This window comes from Lutra lutra, chromosome 2 (assembly GCF_902655055.1).
Source record: "Lutra lutra chromosome 2, mLutLut1.2, whole genome shotgun sequence".
NCBI lineage: Eukaryota > Metazoa > Chordata > Mammalia > Carnivora > Mustelidae > Lutra > Lutra lutra.
In genome coordinates, this window is record NC_062279.1 from 57,239,500 (window position 1) to 57,260,139 (window position 20,640).

The following is a 20,640-nucleotide window of genomic DNA, read 5'->3' on the forward strand; positions in this document are numbered from 1 at the left end:
ATGCACAGGTCGCATTCCTTTGTGTCCTGGTCATATCCTAACACTCCAGAGCCACATCTGTTTCCACAGCTAAAAGAATACCCTGCCCAAACTGCAGAAAGGGTAAAGGAAAGGAAAAAAGAAAAGAGTACATTAGAAGTCTTGCTCCTAGGCCACAAAGCCTCCAACACTTCTGACCATAAACTCGAAAGACGTTTCAAGTAAACTAGGTTCATCATCCCTCTAACTCCTATCATCCGGAAGTATCTCCTTCTCTGTCCCCAGTGCTTTACCTCATACCTAGTGAGTACTTTGTTGAATGAAATGAACCAAAGGATGACTAGGTTTGCTGAATAAAAACCACATTTGGGTCTGACATTACATTTGTACATGCAACTATTTCTGACATTATGATATAGATATTTTCTGCCCTTGGAATAGGTAAACTACTGGAGGTAAGCCTCCCTCAGGGTCAGCACAGAGCAGACGCTATATAAATAAATGACTGAATGAATAAATATTAGTCAATTATCTAATTCTATTTTAACCATTTAAATCTAGTCAGGTCTTCCTTAAACAACTGTAACAACAATCTTTCCGATTATGGAAAATTTCAAATCTATACTTGTTTGTGGACTCCTTTGAGCGCTTCCCTCTCCTCATTTAAACAGGAAGCACATCATCATGGGAATGAGGATGCGAGTTTGCAGAGAGAACAAAGTGTGAAATAATTCTTTAGAAGATTGGGAAAGACTGAACCAGGTGGGTTCAGTATACTATGATTGTCTGGCAGAATTAAAGAGCCACTTGAGGTTCATGGTCATGAATTTAAAATGAGATCAGTCTGCAGGGTTTTAAATTATTCTCCAGCCATAGTTAGCTGCAAAAATGCAAAAACAGTATAAGCAAAAATGCAAGATAGATTTGGCCAGGATTCATCCATACCCATGGCTTTAACTGCCCCTGATGTAAAGGTGCCTCCTAAGTCTCCATTTCTAAAGGCACTGAGCTCTCCTAACATCTTGAAGTGAGTTCACAGTCAAAGCTCAAAGTAGAAAGAACTTTAATGGAAAAAGAATACTGGGTCACCACTGGTTATGAGGAAGGCGTTCTACTGTGTGCCTTACAATATAGCGATCTCATAAAACTCTTCTCATAATAGCATCTCCATTTTATAGAAAACTGAAATTCTTAACATTAAGATGAAGCTGGGACTAAATGGTAAGTCTATATGACTCTGAAGCCCATCCACTTCTTACTATATCATAATACTTAACTCTTCTTTTTAAAATATTGCAGTTGGGGTTAAGAGATGTTGAATGAGGGACGCCTGGGTGGCTCAGTGGGTTAAGCCTTTGCCTTTGGCTCAGGTCATGATCTCAGGGTCCTGGGATGGAGCCCCGCATCGGGCTCTCTACTCAGCAGGGAACCTGCTTCCCCCTTTCACTCTGCCTACTTGTGATCTCTCTCTCTCTCTGTGTCAAATAAATAAATAAAATCTTTAAAAAAAAAAAAAAAGAGATGTTGAATGATTTGTCCAAAGTCAAACTATTTTCTAATGGTATAGATTCTGTCTCCCAGAGGAATGTTCTACGAACATCATCAGTATTAAGCTCTCTTTTACACTTTCTGCTTTGTCATCTCTATGTTCCATCTGTAACTAGGTTAGGCTATTCTTTTCTTTGTATTTTTTCTGATACCTATTACTTTCTATCCATTTTGTTTCCCCTTTGCCTTGAAATTACAGCTGGGGCGCTCATCATCCATGCATAGAAACTCTAACGGCCTCCTGGCTGACCTCCACTTATCCCTCTTCCAATCCATTTACATGTGGGCTAATCATGGCCACTTCCTTTCTCTGAGGCTCTTGTCTATAAACTGTAAATAATAAAAATATATACAGTACAAAATTTTGAAGGTCAATTGTCATACAGAATAATTATCGATAAGATCAATAATTATATACAAACTATAAAATCCTACTCAAATGTAAGTTATTATTGCCTTAAGATGTATGAGGGCAGGGGCACCGGGTGGCTCAGTGGGTTAAAGCCTCTGCCTTCGGCTCGGGTCATGATCCCAGGGTCCTGGGATCAAGCCCCGCATCGGGCTCTCTGCTCAGCGGGGAACCTACTTCCCTTCCTCTCTCTCTGCCTGCCTCTCTGCCTACTTGTGATCTCTGTCTGTCAAATAAATAAATAAAATTAAAAAAATATATATATATGAGGGCAGATACTACAGTTTATAATTATTTCAAATTTATTTTCCCTTAGCTCTAGGCATCTGGAATATGTGTTCAAATATATATTTGATTGGTTGATTTCTTGCCTATCTTCCATATTCCCACTAATATTACCTAATGGACTAATCTGATCAGGTACAATCTCCTTTATGAAAAAGCCTGAACACCAAAGCTGTGGGATAATTAAGCACAGTACTTACTTAATTATAGCATGCACAGTATGACTAGGTCTTGTATAATCAAGTAGAGATGCTCTTAATGAAAAACCCTATGTTCTGCCATGAAGAACTTCATGATAATCTAGAATACTCTTTCTCTGATTCTCTAATTAGTGAACTTCTATCATCCATCAAAATGCAGCCAGATTGTCATCATTTTGTTAAAGTCTTACTCCTTCTTCTGTTGTTTGCATCTCATGGACCCATACACTCAAGTACTCATCCTTATAACAGCATTTATTCCTCAGTTCTATAATTGCTTATACAAGAGTGCTGCCCCCAAGTTTGTGAGGGACTCTATTTCAGGGTAACTTAAGAGTTGATGAGGGAAAGTTCTTCTTTAGGGAGGAATTCAGCTAATTAATGCAGAAGAAATGAAAAAAATTGGAATACAACTGTTACAAAACCAAAAGGTGACTAGGAAAAAAATCATCAGTGGATGACAAAACAATGGTTTTCAATCCTGGCTGTACTTTAAAATCACTTGGGAACTTTTCAAATATACCTTTATCTATCTATATGTCCCAGTTGGTCAAGGGTAATGTCTCAGTGATATTTTTAAAAGCTCCCAGGTGATCCTAATATGCAGCTAAAGTTAAGAATCACTGCCCTCAAACTATTCAGTAAATGGGGAACTTTCTAATAAGTGGATCAAGATGACAGCACTGAATCCCATGATTAATCTTATAGTTACTAAAAATGGGACAAGCAGACATAATGTGCATCCTTATATGATGTACTGTGAAGAACAAAGTAGCAGTTATGTGCCAAAAGAGCTATATTAGAATCTAATGAGGACTCTAGATCTAACTACCAATCTACAGAAAATATGAGGTCATGTTAAGAGACACATATGAGGAAGTAACTGGCCAAATCTAAACTGTGGGAAATTCAATATGACAAATGCTTTAGCATTTTTTTTTAAGATTTTATTTATGTGAGAGAGAGAATGAAAGAGAGAGAGAAAGCATGAAAGGGGAGACGGTCAGAGGGAGAAGCAGAGTCCCTGCTGAGCAGGGACCCTGATGTGGTGGGACTCGATCCCAGGACTCCAGGATCATGACCTGAGCTGAAGGCAGTCGCTTAACCAATTGAGCCACCCAGGGCCCTGCCTTAGTGTCTTTAACAAATAAACAGCATGGGGGCGTCTGGGTGGCTCAGTGGGTTAAATAAACAGCATGAACAAAATGTGTGCATGTGTGTGAGGAACCGTTACAAACTAAGAGACTCAAAAGACACAGCCAACAAATGCAGTGTGTAAAAATACATTTGATAAACACGTGAATGAAAGAATGAATGAATGAGTAAATGAATGCTAATTAAAGAAAAAATCCAATCATTATAAATAATAAATTGTTAAATCATATACTCTGAAAAGCAGGGTGAGATGTGGGAAAGGATGCCGAAGTAAAATAATTATATGGGAACTAGTGAAATATTTACCTGCTTCTATCACTGTCATATAGGAAACTTTCTAAAATATTTCAGTGGACTTAATGTTTGGTTTTTAATTTATATTTCTCTTTGCCTTATGACTTTGAGTAAAAAGAAAAACAAGAGCAAATCATTATGGGGCAAACATAACCATTATTTTTTCGACTGGGGATGAGATACAGTTGTTCTGTATCAGAGCTGTCTAAAAAAATGTTCTACAATGAGAAATATTCCATATAAAATTTTCTGTGATAGAAATACTGTCTAAAACTATAGTCAGCAGCCATATATGACTACTGGACACTTAAAATGTGGCTAGTGTGACTGAGGAACTGAATTTTAAATTTTATTTCATTTTAAGTAATTTAAATTTAAATAGATACTCATCGCCACCATATCAGACAGTGCAGTTCTATTTGATTACAACTCTTCTCTCTACCTGCAAATTTGCTCTTTCCTTATACCTAAGTGACTCTTACCACATCCATATTATATTGACATATTATGAGACATGACATATTATAAGATGTCACACCATGGTGAACCTTTCCTTTCATACATATATTATTGTTGCAGTTTTACCTTGATTTGTGTGATTATTTGATTAATGTCTGTGTCTCCAACCTGATTGTAAACTCAAGACTGCAGGAACTATTTACGTTCACGATCGCATTGTAGAGTGACACTCATTTACTAAAGAAAATGCTATTATTCACTGTGTAGTTGAGTTTTTGTGATAATGAAGACTTTTCATTTCTCGTAATTCCATGAAGTTTGATCCAAGATTTAGATCCTTAACACACATAATATATATATATGCATAATATATATATATATGCAATATATATATATATGCACACATTATATATATATATATATATATGCATTTTATATATATATAAAAGTAGAGAAAACTGTACCATGAACTCCCAAATAAACATTACCAGGCTATAGAAACCATCAACTTATAGATACATTCTTTGTTTTATCCACACCCTTGCCTCTGCCTTTCCACTTTGTGTTACATTGAAGTAAATGCAAGATAACATATCATTTCATATTATATTTTTCTAAAAGACAAGAACTCTAAATTTTTATAAATGTACCACCACTTACATATAAGCAACCATTATCATAACTGAAACAAGAATCACCATTTATACAGTGTTCAAATTTCCTCAACTGGCTAATGTATTAAAAAAACTTGAAGAAACTTAGTTATTATGTTCTTAGGGTCTCTCACATCATGAACTTTGTTGATCTGAATTACCCATAGTATCATTTAACAGAATTTTGTTCCATATCTCCTACACACCTGGAGCTGGACCTAGAGGCTTGATTTGATTCAGCTTCAATTTTGTTAGAAAAACACTCTATGTGGGTGGTGGTATTTACATCCTCCAAGAGGTACATAATGCCTGGTTGTCTGTCTTTGTTAACAGCTATTCATGATCACTGTCAGATCTATTATTTCATTAGGAGTTTACAAAATGATGACACTGTAATTATATTATTCCTTTTTCATTTATTAGTTGGGCATCCTTCATTAAAGAAAGCCTTTTTTGTTCATCGGTGATAAAGTTGATATGCAAAACACAAGTTAAAGGCTCAGTTCTTTCCTTTTACCACTTTGAAATTTAGTTGGTTCTCTAACATTCTTTAGGTGTGACCAATAAATTTTTTTAGTATCTTTATCACATATGGATTTTTAATATGTTTGCTGGGCTTCAATATATTACCACTGGTATTACTACTAATATTCAAATTATTTCCATCTTTGGATAAGGGGACCTCTTCAAGTTAGCTCCTGAGTCCTTCTGATATCACTCACCTATCTATAATGGCCTTCTTGCTTTAACAAGTTCTTGGTCTTATCATGTACATTTCTTGTCTCAAGTCTAGAATCAATCCAAGGAGTGTTAATGGTACCTATGACCACAGTCTGGCCCCAGGCCTCCTCATTTAGGCTGATCGTTGTCTCTGGGCTTTTTGAGTAAGTAAAGATGGAAAGTACACTCCTTTTTTTTTCTTTTTCCAGGAGAAACTACAACAAATTCATATTATTATTTCTAATTCACATTCAAAATTTTAGGATTTCCCACCAAAATTATGGCTGGCTTCTCAGCAGAAGTTGACAAGCTGATCCTAAAATTCATATGAAAATACAAAGGATCCAGAATACCTGAAATAATCCTCAAAAAGAAGAAAGTGGAAAATTCTTATATCCAGATTTCAAAATTTACTATAGTAAAACAGTAATTATAACAGTGTGGTATATAGATCAATGGAACAGAAGAGAACTGAAGAGTCCCCTCAAATTTACAGTCAATTGATTTTTGACAAGGGTTCCAAGAGTAATCACTGGGAAAAGAATAGTTCTTTCAACAGTACTGGGACAACTGGATATCCACATGCAAAAGAATGATGCAGGGTCCCTACCTCACATAATATGCAAAAATTATCTCTAATGGATCAAAGACCTAAATGTAAGAGTTAAAAGTATAAAATGCTTGGGAAAAAAATACAAAAGTAAATCCTGTGCTTTTAGGCACAACTTTCTTAAATAAGATAATAAAAATACAAGAAGCAGATGAGAAAATAAACTGCACTTCATGAAAATTAAAAGCTTGCATGCTCCAAAGGTCATCACTGAGAATATGAAAAGACTACCCACAGAATGGGAGAAAATATTTGGAAACCATGTGTTTCAGACTATGTTGTCTGCAAGAGACTCATTTTAGACAAAAAGATACCTCCAGATTGAAAGTGAGGGGATGGAAAACCATTTATCATGCTAATGGACATCAAAAGAAAGTTGGGGAGGCAATCCAACTTTTAAAGACTACAATAAGAGAAAGACTACAATAAGAGAAAGACATTATATCACAATTAATGGTCTATTTAACAAGAAGATCTAATAATTATAAATATTTATGCCCCTAACATGGGAGCAGACAATTATATAAACCAATTAATAACAAAATTAAATAAACACATCGATAATAATACAGTAATAGTATGGGACTTTAACACCCCATTCACTACAATGGACAGATCATCTACACAGAAGAGCAACAAGGAAACAAGGGCTTCAAATGACACACTAGACCAGATGGACTTCACAGGTATATTCAGAGCATTTCTTCCTAAAGTAACAGAATACACATTCTTCTCAAGTGCACTTAGAAAATTCTTCAGAATAGATTACATACTGGGTCACAAATCAGGTCTCAAATGGAACCAAAAGACTGGAATCATTTCCTGCATATTTTTAGACCACAATGCTTTGAAACTTGAACTCAATCACAGGATTGAGTTTGGAATTTGGAAAGAACTCAAATACATGGCAGCTAAAGAATATCCTACTAAAGAATGAATGGGTCAACCAGGAAATCAAAGAAAATTTTAAAAAATTCATGGAAACGGGGGCACCTGGGTGGCTCAGTAGCTTAAGCATCTACCTTCAGCTCAGGTCGTGATCTCAGGGTCCTGGGATCGAACCCTGCATTGGGTTCCCTGCTCAGTGAGGAGCCTGCTTCTCCCTCTTCCTTTGTCTGCCACTCTCCCTGCTTGTGCTTGCTTTCTCTCTTTCTGTCAAATAAATATATAAATAAATCCATTTATGGAAACGAATGAAAATGAAAACACAACTGTTCAAAACCTTTGGGATGTGGGAAGTATACAGCAATACAAGCCTTTCTTAAGAAACAGAAAGGGTCTCAAATATACAACCTAACTAACCTTATACCTAAAGGGGCTGGAGAAAAACGGCAAATAAAGCTAAACCCAGCAGGAGTAGAGAATTAATAATGATTAGAACAGAAATCAATGAAATCGAAATCAAAAGAACAGTACAAGGGATCAACAAAACTAGGAGCTGGTTCTTTGAAAGGATTAATAAAATTGATAAATCCCTGGCCAGAATTATCAAAAAGAAAAGGGCTCAAATAAATAAAATCATGAATGAAAGAGGAAAGATCAAAACCAAAAACGAAGAAATACAAATAATTATAAGAACACATCATGAGCAACTCAATGCCAACAAATTGGACAATCTGGAAGAAATGGATGCATTTCTAGAGGCATAAAAACTACCAAAACTGAAACAGGAAGAAACAGAAAACCTGAACAGACCCATAACCAGCAAGGAAGTTGAAGTAGTAATCAAAAACCTCCCAAAAAATAAAGAGTCCAGGACTGGGTGGCTTCCCAAGGGAAATTCCACCAAATACTAAAAGAAGAGCTAATACCTAGTAACTAAATCCTAGAGGAGAACACAGGTACCAACCTCTGTGACCTCAACTGCAGCAACTTCTTGCTAGACACATCTCCAAAGGCAAGGGAAACAAAGGCAAAACTGAACTATTGGGATTTCATCAAGGTAAGAAGTTTTTGCAGAGCAAAGAAAACAGTCAACAAAACCAAAAGACAACAGACAGAATGGGAGAAGATATTTGCAAATGACATATCAGATAGAGGGGTAGTACCAAAAATCTATAAAGAATTTATCAAATTCAACACCCAAAAAACAAATAATCCAATCAAGAAATGGGCAGAAGATATGAACAGGCTTTTCTCCACAGAAGACATTCAAATGGCCAACAGGCACATGAAATTATGCTCTACATCACATGGCATCAAGGAAATACAAATCAAAACCACAATGAGCTGTCACTTCATCACAACGGTCAGAATGACTAAAATTAACAGGTCAGGAGATGACAGATACTGGTGAGGATACAGAGAAAGGGGAACCCTTTTACACTGTTGGTTGGAAGGCAAGGTGGTACAGTTCCTTGGAAAACAATATGGCAGTTCCTCAAAAAGTTGAAAATAGAGCTACCCTAAGACCCAGCAATGGCACTGGTAGGTATTTACCCCAAAGATAAAAATGTAGTGATCTGAAGGGGCACTTGTACCCCAACATTTATAGCAGCAATGTCCACAATAGCCCAGATGTCCATCATAGATGAACGGATAAAGAAGACGTGGTCTATATAAATAATGGAATATTAGTCAGCCATCAAAAAATGAATTCTTCCCATTTGCAATGATGTGGATGGAACTAGAGGGTATTATGCTAAACAAAATAAGTCAATCAGAGGAAGACAATTATCATATGATCTCATTTATATGTGGAATTTAAGAAACAAAATAGAGGATCATAGGAAAAGAAAGGAAAAAAATAAAACAAGATGAAATCAGAGAGGAAGACAAAGCCTAAGAGACTCCGAATCACAGGAAACAAACTGAGGGCTGCTGGAGGGGAGGAGGGGTAGGAGGATGGCGTAACTGGGTAATAGATATTAAGGAGGGCACGTGATATGATGAGCACTGGGTGTTATGTAAGACTGATGAATCACTGCCCTCTACCTCCAAAAGTAGTAATGCATTACATATTAATAACTGAATTTAATTTTTTAAAAGATTTTATTTATTTATTTAACAGAGAGAGAGAGAGAGAGAGAGATCACAAGTAGGCAGAGAGGCAGGCAGAGAGAGCGGGGGAAACAGGCTCCCTGCTGAGCAGAGAACCCGATGTGGGGCTCGATCCCAGGACCCTGAGATCATGACCTGAGCCGAAGGCAGAGGCTTTACCCACTGAGCCCCCAGGTGCCCCTGAATTTAAATTTAAAAAATTCAATAAATAAATAAAATGTCAAGGAACAAAAAAAAAGTATTTGAAACCATGTATCTTATAAGGAACCCCTATCTAGAACATATAAAGAAAACTTACAACTGAATATAAAGACAACCCAATTTAAAAAATGAGCAAATGATCTGAATAGACATTTCTCCAAAGATGAAACAGAAATAGCCAATAAGCATATGAAAAGATATTGATCATCACTGGTTAGGGAAATGCAAATAACAACCACAATGAAATTCTACTTGTTCACATACTAGGAAGATTAGAAACAGTAAGACAGCAGAACAAATGCTGGTGAGAAACTGGAACCATCATACGGTGCTCGATGGAATGTAAAATGGTATATATGCTTTGGAAACTGTCTGGCAGTTTCTGAAAAGGTTGAACACAGTCACCATATGACCCAGCAATTCCACTTAGTACACAAATTTCACTGAAGGCAGCATTACCAATAATAGATAAAAAGTGGAAACAACCCCACATGTCCAACAATTGATGATTGAATAAATTATGAGTGAATAAATGAATGAAATAATAATAAATAAATAATGAAACAAATAAATAAATGAAATGAATGAATAAAATATGGCATATCTATAGAATGGACTATTCTTTGGCAACAAAAAGAAATATAATACTGAAATGACCTACAACATGGATGAACCCTGATAACATGATACTAAGTGAAAGAAGTGAGTCACAAACAGCCAGGTTTGTTTGATTCCATTCATATGAAATATCCAGAACTGGCCAAATCTATATACAGGGAAAGCAGATTAATGGTTATGTAGGGTTGGGGAGGATGGGGGAGAAAGGAGGGACTGCTACTGGGTACAAGAGTTTTTTGGGGGGTGAAGAGAAGATTCTAAAAGTGATTGCGCTGACAGTTGCATAATTGTAAGTACACTAAAAAGCACTGAGTAGTACATTTTAATTAGGTGAACTGTATCTCAATAAGGCTGTTATTAAAAAATACAAACAAGATAAATTTCTATATGCACACACATACACAAAAGATTATAGTGATTTACTTAATTATTTTATGTTTATATGCTCTACACTGAAAAAACTTGATTCCTAATAACACTATGATTGTCTTACCTATATCTGTATCTACACAAATAAAAATAGTACCTGAATAACATTATTAATATTACCAACATTAGTAAAAGCAAGGTAAGATTTTTTTGTAGTTCTTTTTATTCCTAAGCTGTATCCCACCAAGACGCATAGTCAAAATACTGTGTTATAAAGCTATTCAACACAGTTCATGAATATTTAGGTCACACTTTTGTTTCCTTTTAGTTTTTTTTAGGGGTCACCTTCCCCCCCATTTCAAAGTAATTTTGTTCTATAATTACATAAAATATCTATATGGTTACAATGTGAAAACATGGTATATTTAGATGAGGTGAGCTTCTATTCTTGTCCCCTACAATCTGTGTTTTTTTCTCTTCTATTGGTAACCATTTTATTTATTTTATGGTGTACTCCTTTATCTTAAAACAAATTATAAGCAAACACACAAATGATAGCCTACTATATACAACTGACACTGCTTTTTTAAACATTATATCTGAAGATCACTGTATATAGAAAAGTATTCATTCTGATGGATATAAAAATGTGAAAAAGCCTTACAAAATATTTCATAGTGATAGTACAGAAGGACACAGTATGATTTTCATTCTGTAGAAAGGAAAACTCATTCCCTTTGCTGCTGTGTAGCACTCTATTATTTGAGCCTGGGCATTCAACGTATAATTCACTGTAATTTATTCACCCAGTCCACTACTGATAGACACACAGTTGTACTCAATATTTTGATATTATTGCAAACACGGATGCTGTATTTACGCTTCTGTCAGTTTATCTCTGGGATAATTTTCTAGAAGTGAGAATGCTGAGTCAAAGGGCAAATCCATGGGTAACTGTCCCCAATACTATTAAATTCCTGTCCATGGAAGTTGTTACACTTTGCATTCCCACAAGCTGTGTATGAGAGTGCCCATTTCCCTATAGCTCAATCAATAAAAAAATGTTATGGAACCTTTGGATTTTTGCCAATGTGATAAGAGAAGAATAGTATCTCAGTATAATTTTAATATGAGTTTCTCTTACTATGAGTTAAACTGAACATTCTTTTATATGTTTAAGAGGCATCTGCGTTTGTTTTTCTGCAGGTATCTAGTTTCTACAGAGTTGGTGGTCTTCCTTCTCTTTTAAAAGTTGTTTATACATCAGGGATAATGATATGTAGCAAATACTTTTTCCAATTTTTCTTTTTCTTTTTTATTTTTACCTTGTTTGCATATATTTTTCTCCCCAAAGTTTTTCTTTTAATGTAAATAATCAAATTTATCGATCCTTTCCCATATTTTGGATTTTGAGTTCTAGTTAGGAAAAATTTTACCATTTCCAGGGGACCTGTATTTTTTTCTATTATTTTATACGGATTCACTTTTTTTGATTCATTCGAAATTTGTTTGGTGTATGGTATGAAGAATGAATAATTTTTGACTTATACGAATATATTTGAGTAAGCCTACGAGTTTGCTGGCTTTATAGTCTCTGCATGTGTATTTATTCACCAATTCAGTGTACTGGAAAACATCATGCATTGCCAGAGAATTTTATATTCCATGTTAGAAAATAAAAAGTTCCACTTTCAGAGAATGAAATCATACCATGATCTACTGCTATTAAATACTCTGAGAGGCTTTTGCATTTTTGCAACTACTGGAATAAACTACATACTTTCTTACTGGTTGAGCCACGTAAGATAAAATTAAACCAAAGATAACCAATTCCTGAATTAAAGGCATTTATTAATTAAAATGAAGGTTAAAAGGTGAAAATTAAGATTAAATGAGAATTTTACACAGGGTAAGTGCTCATATCTTTTTTCTTTTTAAAGTGGGCTCCATGGCTAGCATGGAGCCCAATGTGGGGCTGGGCTTGAACTCAAAACCCTGAGATCAAGACTGGAGCCAAGATCAAGAGTCACCAGCAGCCTTAATATCTTTGTAACTGAAATTTGATCAGTGTGATTCTGTGGGTAGTTTGGTTGCTTTGGAAACAAGGTTCAATTTTGAAAATGCATTAGGAATATCACCTTTCATTGTTAATATTATCAATTTTAACATTAATCTGTTCTCATACTGACATTATGTGATAAATGTATATCGGTATCTTCATGAAAAAATTAAATGGCGGAATCAGTAGCAAAATCAGAACTTATAACCAAAGCTCGTTTTGTACCCAGGTGGAAAATAGATAATGCTGCAAATAATTTAAGATTGATATTATTTAAATTCATTTCTGTTATATAGTAAGTTCTGAAGAAGTTTTCTGAAACAATCATAGTTTCTAGAAGAGAAAAATAAAGTAGATTTTACATGTCAGGGCTCTGGGACGAAAAAGTCTCACTCTTCTACTTTAACTGCTCAAGCATATAAGGATTCGTTATTCAGTGAATGGCCTCTACTAGAATTTACAGTAAAGAGACTAAGGAAGGCAACATATAACATCAATGAATAATCTACAGTCTCTTTAAGCAAACTTTTTAATTTTAACCGAATCACAAGAACAAAAACCCAGGCCTCAACTTTCACATTTTCAATCTCTGTCTACATCAGGTAGTGATGTCTAATGAGCTGGGAGATAATCAGAAAAGAGGCAGAAAGAGAGATGGCAAAAGTCCCGGATGACATATGGTTCACCAGTGGCTACTGAAAAACTTCATTTTATAGATGAAGAAGTTACTGCTCAGAGTTTGTGACCTGGACAAAGTTGCATAGCTGGTTAAATGCCAAAGCCAAATCAGGGTTTCAGGTCTTTGACTCTGAGTCAAATGCTCTTTCCAGTTTGCCATTTGACAAGTCAGATTAGATAACTGGGGAAAAAAGTGAAACTGTTTCAATGTAAATATGTATTCTATGTTACCTTAGAAGTTAAACCCAGTTTTAAACATTCAATTCCATTCTTTTCCATTATTTAAATTATTGAGAAATCTCAATATGAAAATCCAATTGTTTTTACCCTCGCCTAATATATTCTTTTTCTCTATATTTTATCTTTGGAAGTAAATACTTTTCTAACAGAAAACATTACCTTATTGAATATAAAACTCTTCATCGAAACAAAATTCCATACACATTACTTAAAGGTAGGAGACTAAAAGGGTAATTCTACTACAGGATCACCCTAAATATACTGAGCATTTAATAATCATATTTAATTAATTTATACCATTTCAGATAGGAAAACTGAAGCTAAGGTCTAATTCCGGTCTAAAACATACTGAGTACTTACTATGGATCAGATACTGGTACTAGAGTCAAAAGATAAATTACCAAATCAAAGTAAAAACATGTATTTCGAACCTTTGGGACTAAGCTTATTTAAGTCACACTCCTGATTGAAAGAAGTAAAATCTCAGTAGACTCTTGTGTAAGTATTCAATATTTTTGATGAAAATAAGACTCTGAAGAGTGTTTCTAAAATACAATATAAAGATTTAAATTAAAAAATTCTTCTAAAGTTTCTGAAATTACTGAGAACACTATTAAGTTATATTCACAGATGCTAAGTCCAGTTTTATGACTTCTCAATGGTAAGATCATCTTATTTCAATAATATACATTTATAATATATTCCAAAATACATTTAGAGATAGAACTTAGATCCCAAATTACTTGTCTGGAATGAAAACTGTCCCAAATCTATCTACGGTTTCTCTCTTTCCTAAGGTTGGGAGATTGCTCATGGGAAAGGACACATGTACCTTTCCATTACAGCCAGGCACTCCTTTCTCCAGGTAAATCGACTCCCTCGTCGTAGTCGGAACGTGCCAGATGTGGCAGAGACTGGGGGAGGTGTTTGTCTCCACTCTGGGTCCTCTATTGGAATGGGGGCTGGTCTCATACTTAGTGTAGCCCCTGAAATAAACAAGACATTTTTAGCAAATATCTTGCAATTTACTAAAATCAATGACAAATATAATCATGAACTCGACAACAATAAATTTTTGTCCTTCCATTGGAAATTGCAAGCCAAATACATTTTATATTCACATTAAAAAAAAAAAAGTTCCCTGGGCCTCTCACAGTGCCTGCCCCATGCCAATGCAAACTGTTGCCTTGAAACCATTGCCTACTCTCTATGCCACAGGCTATGGGTACTGAAGCAGTTTGCAGTTTGGGGGAAAAATAATTTGACCCAAACAAAAACCCAAAGGGACAAAAACTTTTCCTTAAAAAGTTTAACATTAATTGCTTTAAAATGTCTTTTTTTGGGGGGGGGGAGTCACTTGTCTTTTATCCTGTTTATGTCATCTTTTGAAACAGCCCAAAATCTATCTCTTCAGGGAAAAAGGGAAGTATGGACTTTGGACCAATGACAACTTAATCAGAGTATCTTCTGAAAAATCTTTCTTGAAATTTCTATCTGACAGTTTTAACTCTTTTGAACAATATATACTATATGATCAGAACTTTTCATTACCATTCAAAGGACTCTTCTTATTAAGAAAATGGAGCCCTTAAAGAATATATGCAGGTAAGAGATGAATTTAAAATAACCCTAATTGTTGTAAACTCTCAAAGAAAAAAAGTCAAACGTAGCATCAAAGACAGTAAGTAGTATTTGACATTATTTTAGTCTACTAGTTAACTAAAGTCAGATCTCCATAGGTCTACTATGTGTTAAAGCTATACTGTTTTCTGTTACCTCCTGAATGTAATAAAAGCAATGGGGGGAAATGTAATTAGGAATTTTTATTAATTTAGACTAGCCTTTTCTCAAACAATGAACTGCTGACGATACATGTATTCATTAGTTCACCATTTATCAACACGCCCCCCCCCCTTTTTTTTTGGCTTGCTCTAGGTTAGAAGCTAGGGGGGAAAAACCCAAAAAACAAACAAAAAACCCAACATTGTCTCTGACCTCTGTAGACTTATTTCAAAGTATTTAAATATAACTTGGTATGTGTTCACAGACTTCAGTCCCTGGGTTTCCCACTGTTCCTTCATTCTGTATATTGTTAAATTCATCTTCCCAAAGCATAATTATGATCATAGCATTCCACTGACCAAAAGCCTTGAAAAAGTTCCCACAGCCTATGGAATAAAATACAAACTCTTAACATTGACCTAGAAAGACAGGTTAGAAATTGTTAGAATTATGTGGAATAATGCACATATTAATAAATATGTATTTATTTCTTCATAACAAGAATCATACCTTATTTATTGTACCTTGTAATTAACACCTTGGGTAGTATTTCTACCTTACTACATATAGATCTCTTTGTAGATCCTCCCTAATAGCTACATATTTATAATCGGTTATATAGAGGCCCAATATTTTAATAAATCCTGATCTTCCTCTCCAAACCTGTTGTCTTGCAGCCCTTTCCATCTGAGTAAATGGCATCTCTATTCTTCAAATTGCTTGACTCAAAATTCTCAGATTTATCTTTGACCTCTCTATTTCTCCTACATAACATATATCTAGACCATAGCAAACCCTGTTAATTTTATCTTCAAAGTATATCCAGAATCAGGTCTGTTTGTATTGCTTCACTTAGCTTTAGAATAAGCCAGCATCAACTCTGTAAAGCTTAACTTCCCGGAAAGGTTCCAAACATGGCCCTTCATAATAAGTCACACCTCCTGGTAAACATGCTCTTGAATTCTAACCTGGTCCTATGACATGTTTTGACAGCAGAAAATGGAAACAGTTTGAGGCTAGGTCACAAGACCCTTTGCAGCTTCTAACTAGATCTTCTGTAATGCTGGTTCTGGGGGAAACCAGTTGCCATATAAGAAGTATGACTAACCTGAGACTACAATACTGTAAGGAAGCCCATGTTAGCCACATGGGGTGAAAGATGCCCAGCCAACCCCCAGGTGCCAAAGTTGAGGGGAAAAAAGCCAGTCACAGCAGAGACCATGTAGAAAACTGTATAACCCAGCAGATGGAGAAATAAGGCCCTAGGCATACACTACCAATACAGCCATGTGGTAGTTAGCCCCCAAGATGGTTCCAAAGGATCCCTGCCCCCTGGTATTCACCCTGTTGTGTAGTTTCTTCCCATACGATATACCAGGATTAGTGTGTGTGTGACCAATAACATATGGAAGAAGTGATGATATGTCACTTTTGCCATTAGATTACAGACTACACCATGGTGTCTGTTCTAGATCCTCTATCTCTTAGATCACTTGCTCAGGGGAAAAACAGCTGGCAAGTTGTAAGGACACTCAGGGAGTCCATGTGAGAGAACTTGAAATCCCTGGCAACAGGCAGGAAGGAAACTGGGGCCTGCCAACACTCAATGGTAGCGGTCAGTGGCAGATTGTCCAGGGGCTCACAGCTCGACTACAACCTTATGAGAACTCTGAGCAGAACCATCTTGGCTAAGCCACTCCTAGATCCGCCACCCACAGAAATTGTGAGATAATAAATGTTTGCTATTTTTAGCTGCTCAGTTGAAGGGTAATGTGTTGCACAATCATATAAAACAAATACGAGATGATATAACCATCTCCAGTTGTTTATTTCCCCACATTCCCCAACATACTGAGTAACTATGAGTATTACTATTCACATTTATAAATTTGGCAGGCAAAAAATTTTCTTTTAATATAGAGACTTCACTATTGGTAAAATAGCATCTTTTGTTTACTGAACTTTATATATCTTTTCTTGTGAATTTGTATCTTTTGTCTTTTCTTTTGAGTTATTTATCTTACTGGTGTGTTGAAACAATACCAATTGCTAGTCACACAGATTGCAACTTTTTTTCCAGTTTGTCTTTTTATTTATAGTGTGCTTTCTGATCTTAAATTTTATGTAGGCACATTTGTCACCATCTTGTTTTGTGGTCAATATGCTTTGTATCATTCAGAATATTTTTATAGTTTTCTTACAATTTAAATCCTTAATAGATACATGATTTCCTATTGTATATGATGTAAAGTAAATATTTAACTTCTTAATTATTAACTTCTTCCTCAAATGGACAAGTATGTCATCACACAATGCTTTAGAGATTCATGGCTTAAATGGATGGCAGGCTATGGCCAGCTGCCATAGTTTAAATAAAGTTTTACTGGAACATAGCCATACTCACTCATTTACATGTTGAATTTATATCAAAGTTTTACATATACATTACATTTGCATCAAAGTTAACAAAGTTTAGGCATAAGGAGAAAATAGAGGGTTGGAGGATTTCAAAGTCTTTGTTTTGGTGCTTTTCTAAATGCAAGCAGGAATTTCAGCATAATAAGGGCTCTGGAATCTACCTAAGTTACATTATATAAATTTTGCTCCTTAGTGATGATAAGAGGTCCAAAGCAGAGCCAAGCAGATATCACTGCTGAACAAGACAGAGGTAAAAACAGACTGGGTAAGGCAGTAGGTTCCCTCATTCAAAGCCTGGCTTCTGGTAAAAGGATATTTTTAGGGCTTCAGTGGGTGAAGGATAGGGAATAGGTGAGTAAATTACACTGCAACTATGGCATCTTTTCTTAGTTAAGGGATAAATAGGTATAAATAAAAGAATACAAAGAATCTTAATCATGGTAGTGGGGTTTATTGGTCATGTAACTATTCTTCTTTATAATATTCTGTATTATACAATTTTTCTATACAAAGGAAATTTAGGTGAAATAAATTACTTTAAAATACTTTAAAAGAAATCAAGGAAACTTATGCACAGATGGGTGGAAACTCAGTAATTTCAAACTCGTAAACGTACTGAATTTGAAACATAATATTATCACATTACTTTTGAGGTTTTTTTTTTCCCTTGCTCCTTTTTCTTTTTCAATGTAGCAGTATTTAAAAATAGCACAAGCAGCATTCTGGAAACACTCTAATAAACACAGATATGTTCTAGAAACCTTAGTTAATCTTGCTCTAGTCAAAGCGATGGAGAGCAATGAATAATCCAAGAATTGGTTCAAAATTATAGACTCTGACAGAAAAATACAAAGATACTAGAATACAGAAACAATGTAACTTTAAACCCCTCTGAAATAAAATACGGGATTTCTGGATTGGCTATGAAGAACCCACTTTTTGTTTCTCCTTACAGGAATTTTCCTTCCAGAAACATTTTTTTCCCAATCTTGTATCTGGGTTCTCATTAAGAACAAAATTTTGCACATTAATCCAGCACCTCTAAACCCAAGAGGAAAAAAGTCTTTTCCTAATTTGCTGATAGATTTCTAATTTTGATAAATGTTCTCTTTGCATATATGATAATCTTCTTATCAGGTTTACTTCTGAGTGAGCCTTTGCCAGTCAACTAATAGAATATGACTACAAGCATGTCATTACTATCCCGTTCACAGAAATTAGCTTCTCCAAAAGTAATTTTTCATCATCCCCTATGTCACACACATGATTTCCCTGAGGTTCTGACACTCGTCAATAGTGAAGGGAGAAGGCATTACTTCTGATCTCCAAATTTACTTCATGTGTTTGCTGTATGAGCCTCCTGGCAAACTTTATTTGTTTAATTTAGAAATGGGCAGAATCAGTGCCATGAGCCAAGAGGAACTCAGCAAACCCTGTCTGCTATAGTAATGTTTAAATTAGACAAGGGAAAAGATTGCTGAGCTTAATTTGATTAAATAAAGGGGTTTCTGATGTCAACCATGCTGAATTTAGTACCCATTTCTTTTAAAAAATGGGCATTTTCTTGTAAATGTTTTCATAAGAAACAAGATAAAATGTATTTAATCAGTTTCCATCAGTCTATTTTATTCATACTCCTTGGCAGGCTTTGGGGTATGCTGGGAAATTCTAATGATGGGTCTGTTTATCAGAGAACTACAATGTATCTATTGGATTATCAGTAAAAATAACCTAAATACCACTCTATTATTTTTCTTGCTGAGTTCACTTAAAGAGAGACCAAAAAAAAAAAAAAAAAAAAAAAAAAAAAAAAAAAAAATCCTGCATCCAAATGGATCCAGAGTGAAGAGGTTGAGAAACAGAAGAACTTCAATGACTATGTACAGACAGAAATGCACTGAGCCCAAGAATAGAGATAGAGAATGTAGAAACATTTTTTTATTTGTTTTCTAAATGCTTACATTTAGAGAAAAAGAAAAAGTACTTTTTCGTTTTGTGATTTTCCTTAATTTTGCATTTTCCCCCCAGAATACAGCAATGGGACGGTACCATTTACATTTATTCCGATGAGCAAGTAAAATTTGTGAAATAAAATCACTTCCTATCAATAAGGAGGTCTGGACCACATGAACCTAGGTTCTTCAGTTTTTTTATATCTTGAAAGCTGTTAACAAAGCAGATTAATTTCATTTCTGCCTCTCTCTCTCTCATTCCTTCCCTTCCTTCTTTCCCTTTTTCCTCCCTCTCTCCTTTTCATGAAACTTTATATGTACCTTTTGAATACACAGTGGAAGTACAAAATTCATAGACACAAAAGGTTGTACAGTTAACAATACATCCTGTATTCCCAGTCTCTCAAAGCCGCTACAGAGCCTTCCGTAGCTCCAAATAAAGTCTGCTAGAGATGTTCTTTGTTTACATGAGCATATACATGTATGTGTTCCTTCTATGTAAATGACAGTATACTGTATCTATTGTTTTGCACCTTACTTTATTCCCTTATGAATTTGATATTACTACATATAAATTCAATTCATATAAAACCCTGCTTTAAAAAAATAACTATATAGCCTCCATACTGTTCCATTGTACAGATGTATCATTTATTTAACTGGTTTGTGACTGAGGGACATTAGGCAGATTCCAATCACTTCTGCACTGACCTGCAAGGAAGATTCTCATGTACTATAAGCACCTAATGATCAGATACTGTATAAGCTATTTTTAGGTGCTAACATAATTTTAGTTCATCAAGATGATCCAAACAGAAGAATAGTTTCAAAGTGTCCATGGAGAAGAAACAATACAATTCTTTAGCTAAAATCAAAGGTTATTTTATTTTTAAAAATTTTATTTATTTATTTGACAGAGAGCGAGAGAGGGAGAGAGAACACAAGCAGGTGGAAGACAGAGGGAGAGGGAGAGGCAGACTCCCTGCCAAGCAAGAGCCTGACATGGGGCTC

The 20,640-nt window shown here is 35.2% G+C and overlaps 1 protein-coding gene across 14 annotated transcripts in view; it reads right to left on the minus strand.

Annotated features, from left to right (window-relative positions):
* The window catches only part of HMBOX1 (homeobox containing 1), a 195,982-nt gene that overhangs the window by 40,920 nt on the left and 134,422 nt on the right, over positions 1-20,640 (minus strand). For all 14 annotated transcript variants that reach the window (XM_047717488.1, XM_047717487.1, XM_047717481.1 and 11 more), the window contains exon 6: positions 14,310-14,463. In XM_047717488.1, coding sequence (XP_047573444.1) covers positions 14,310-14,463 — 154 coding nt within the window. The remainder of the gene's footprint in view (positions 1-14,309; positions 14,464-20,640) is intronic.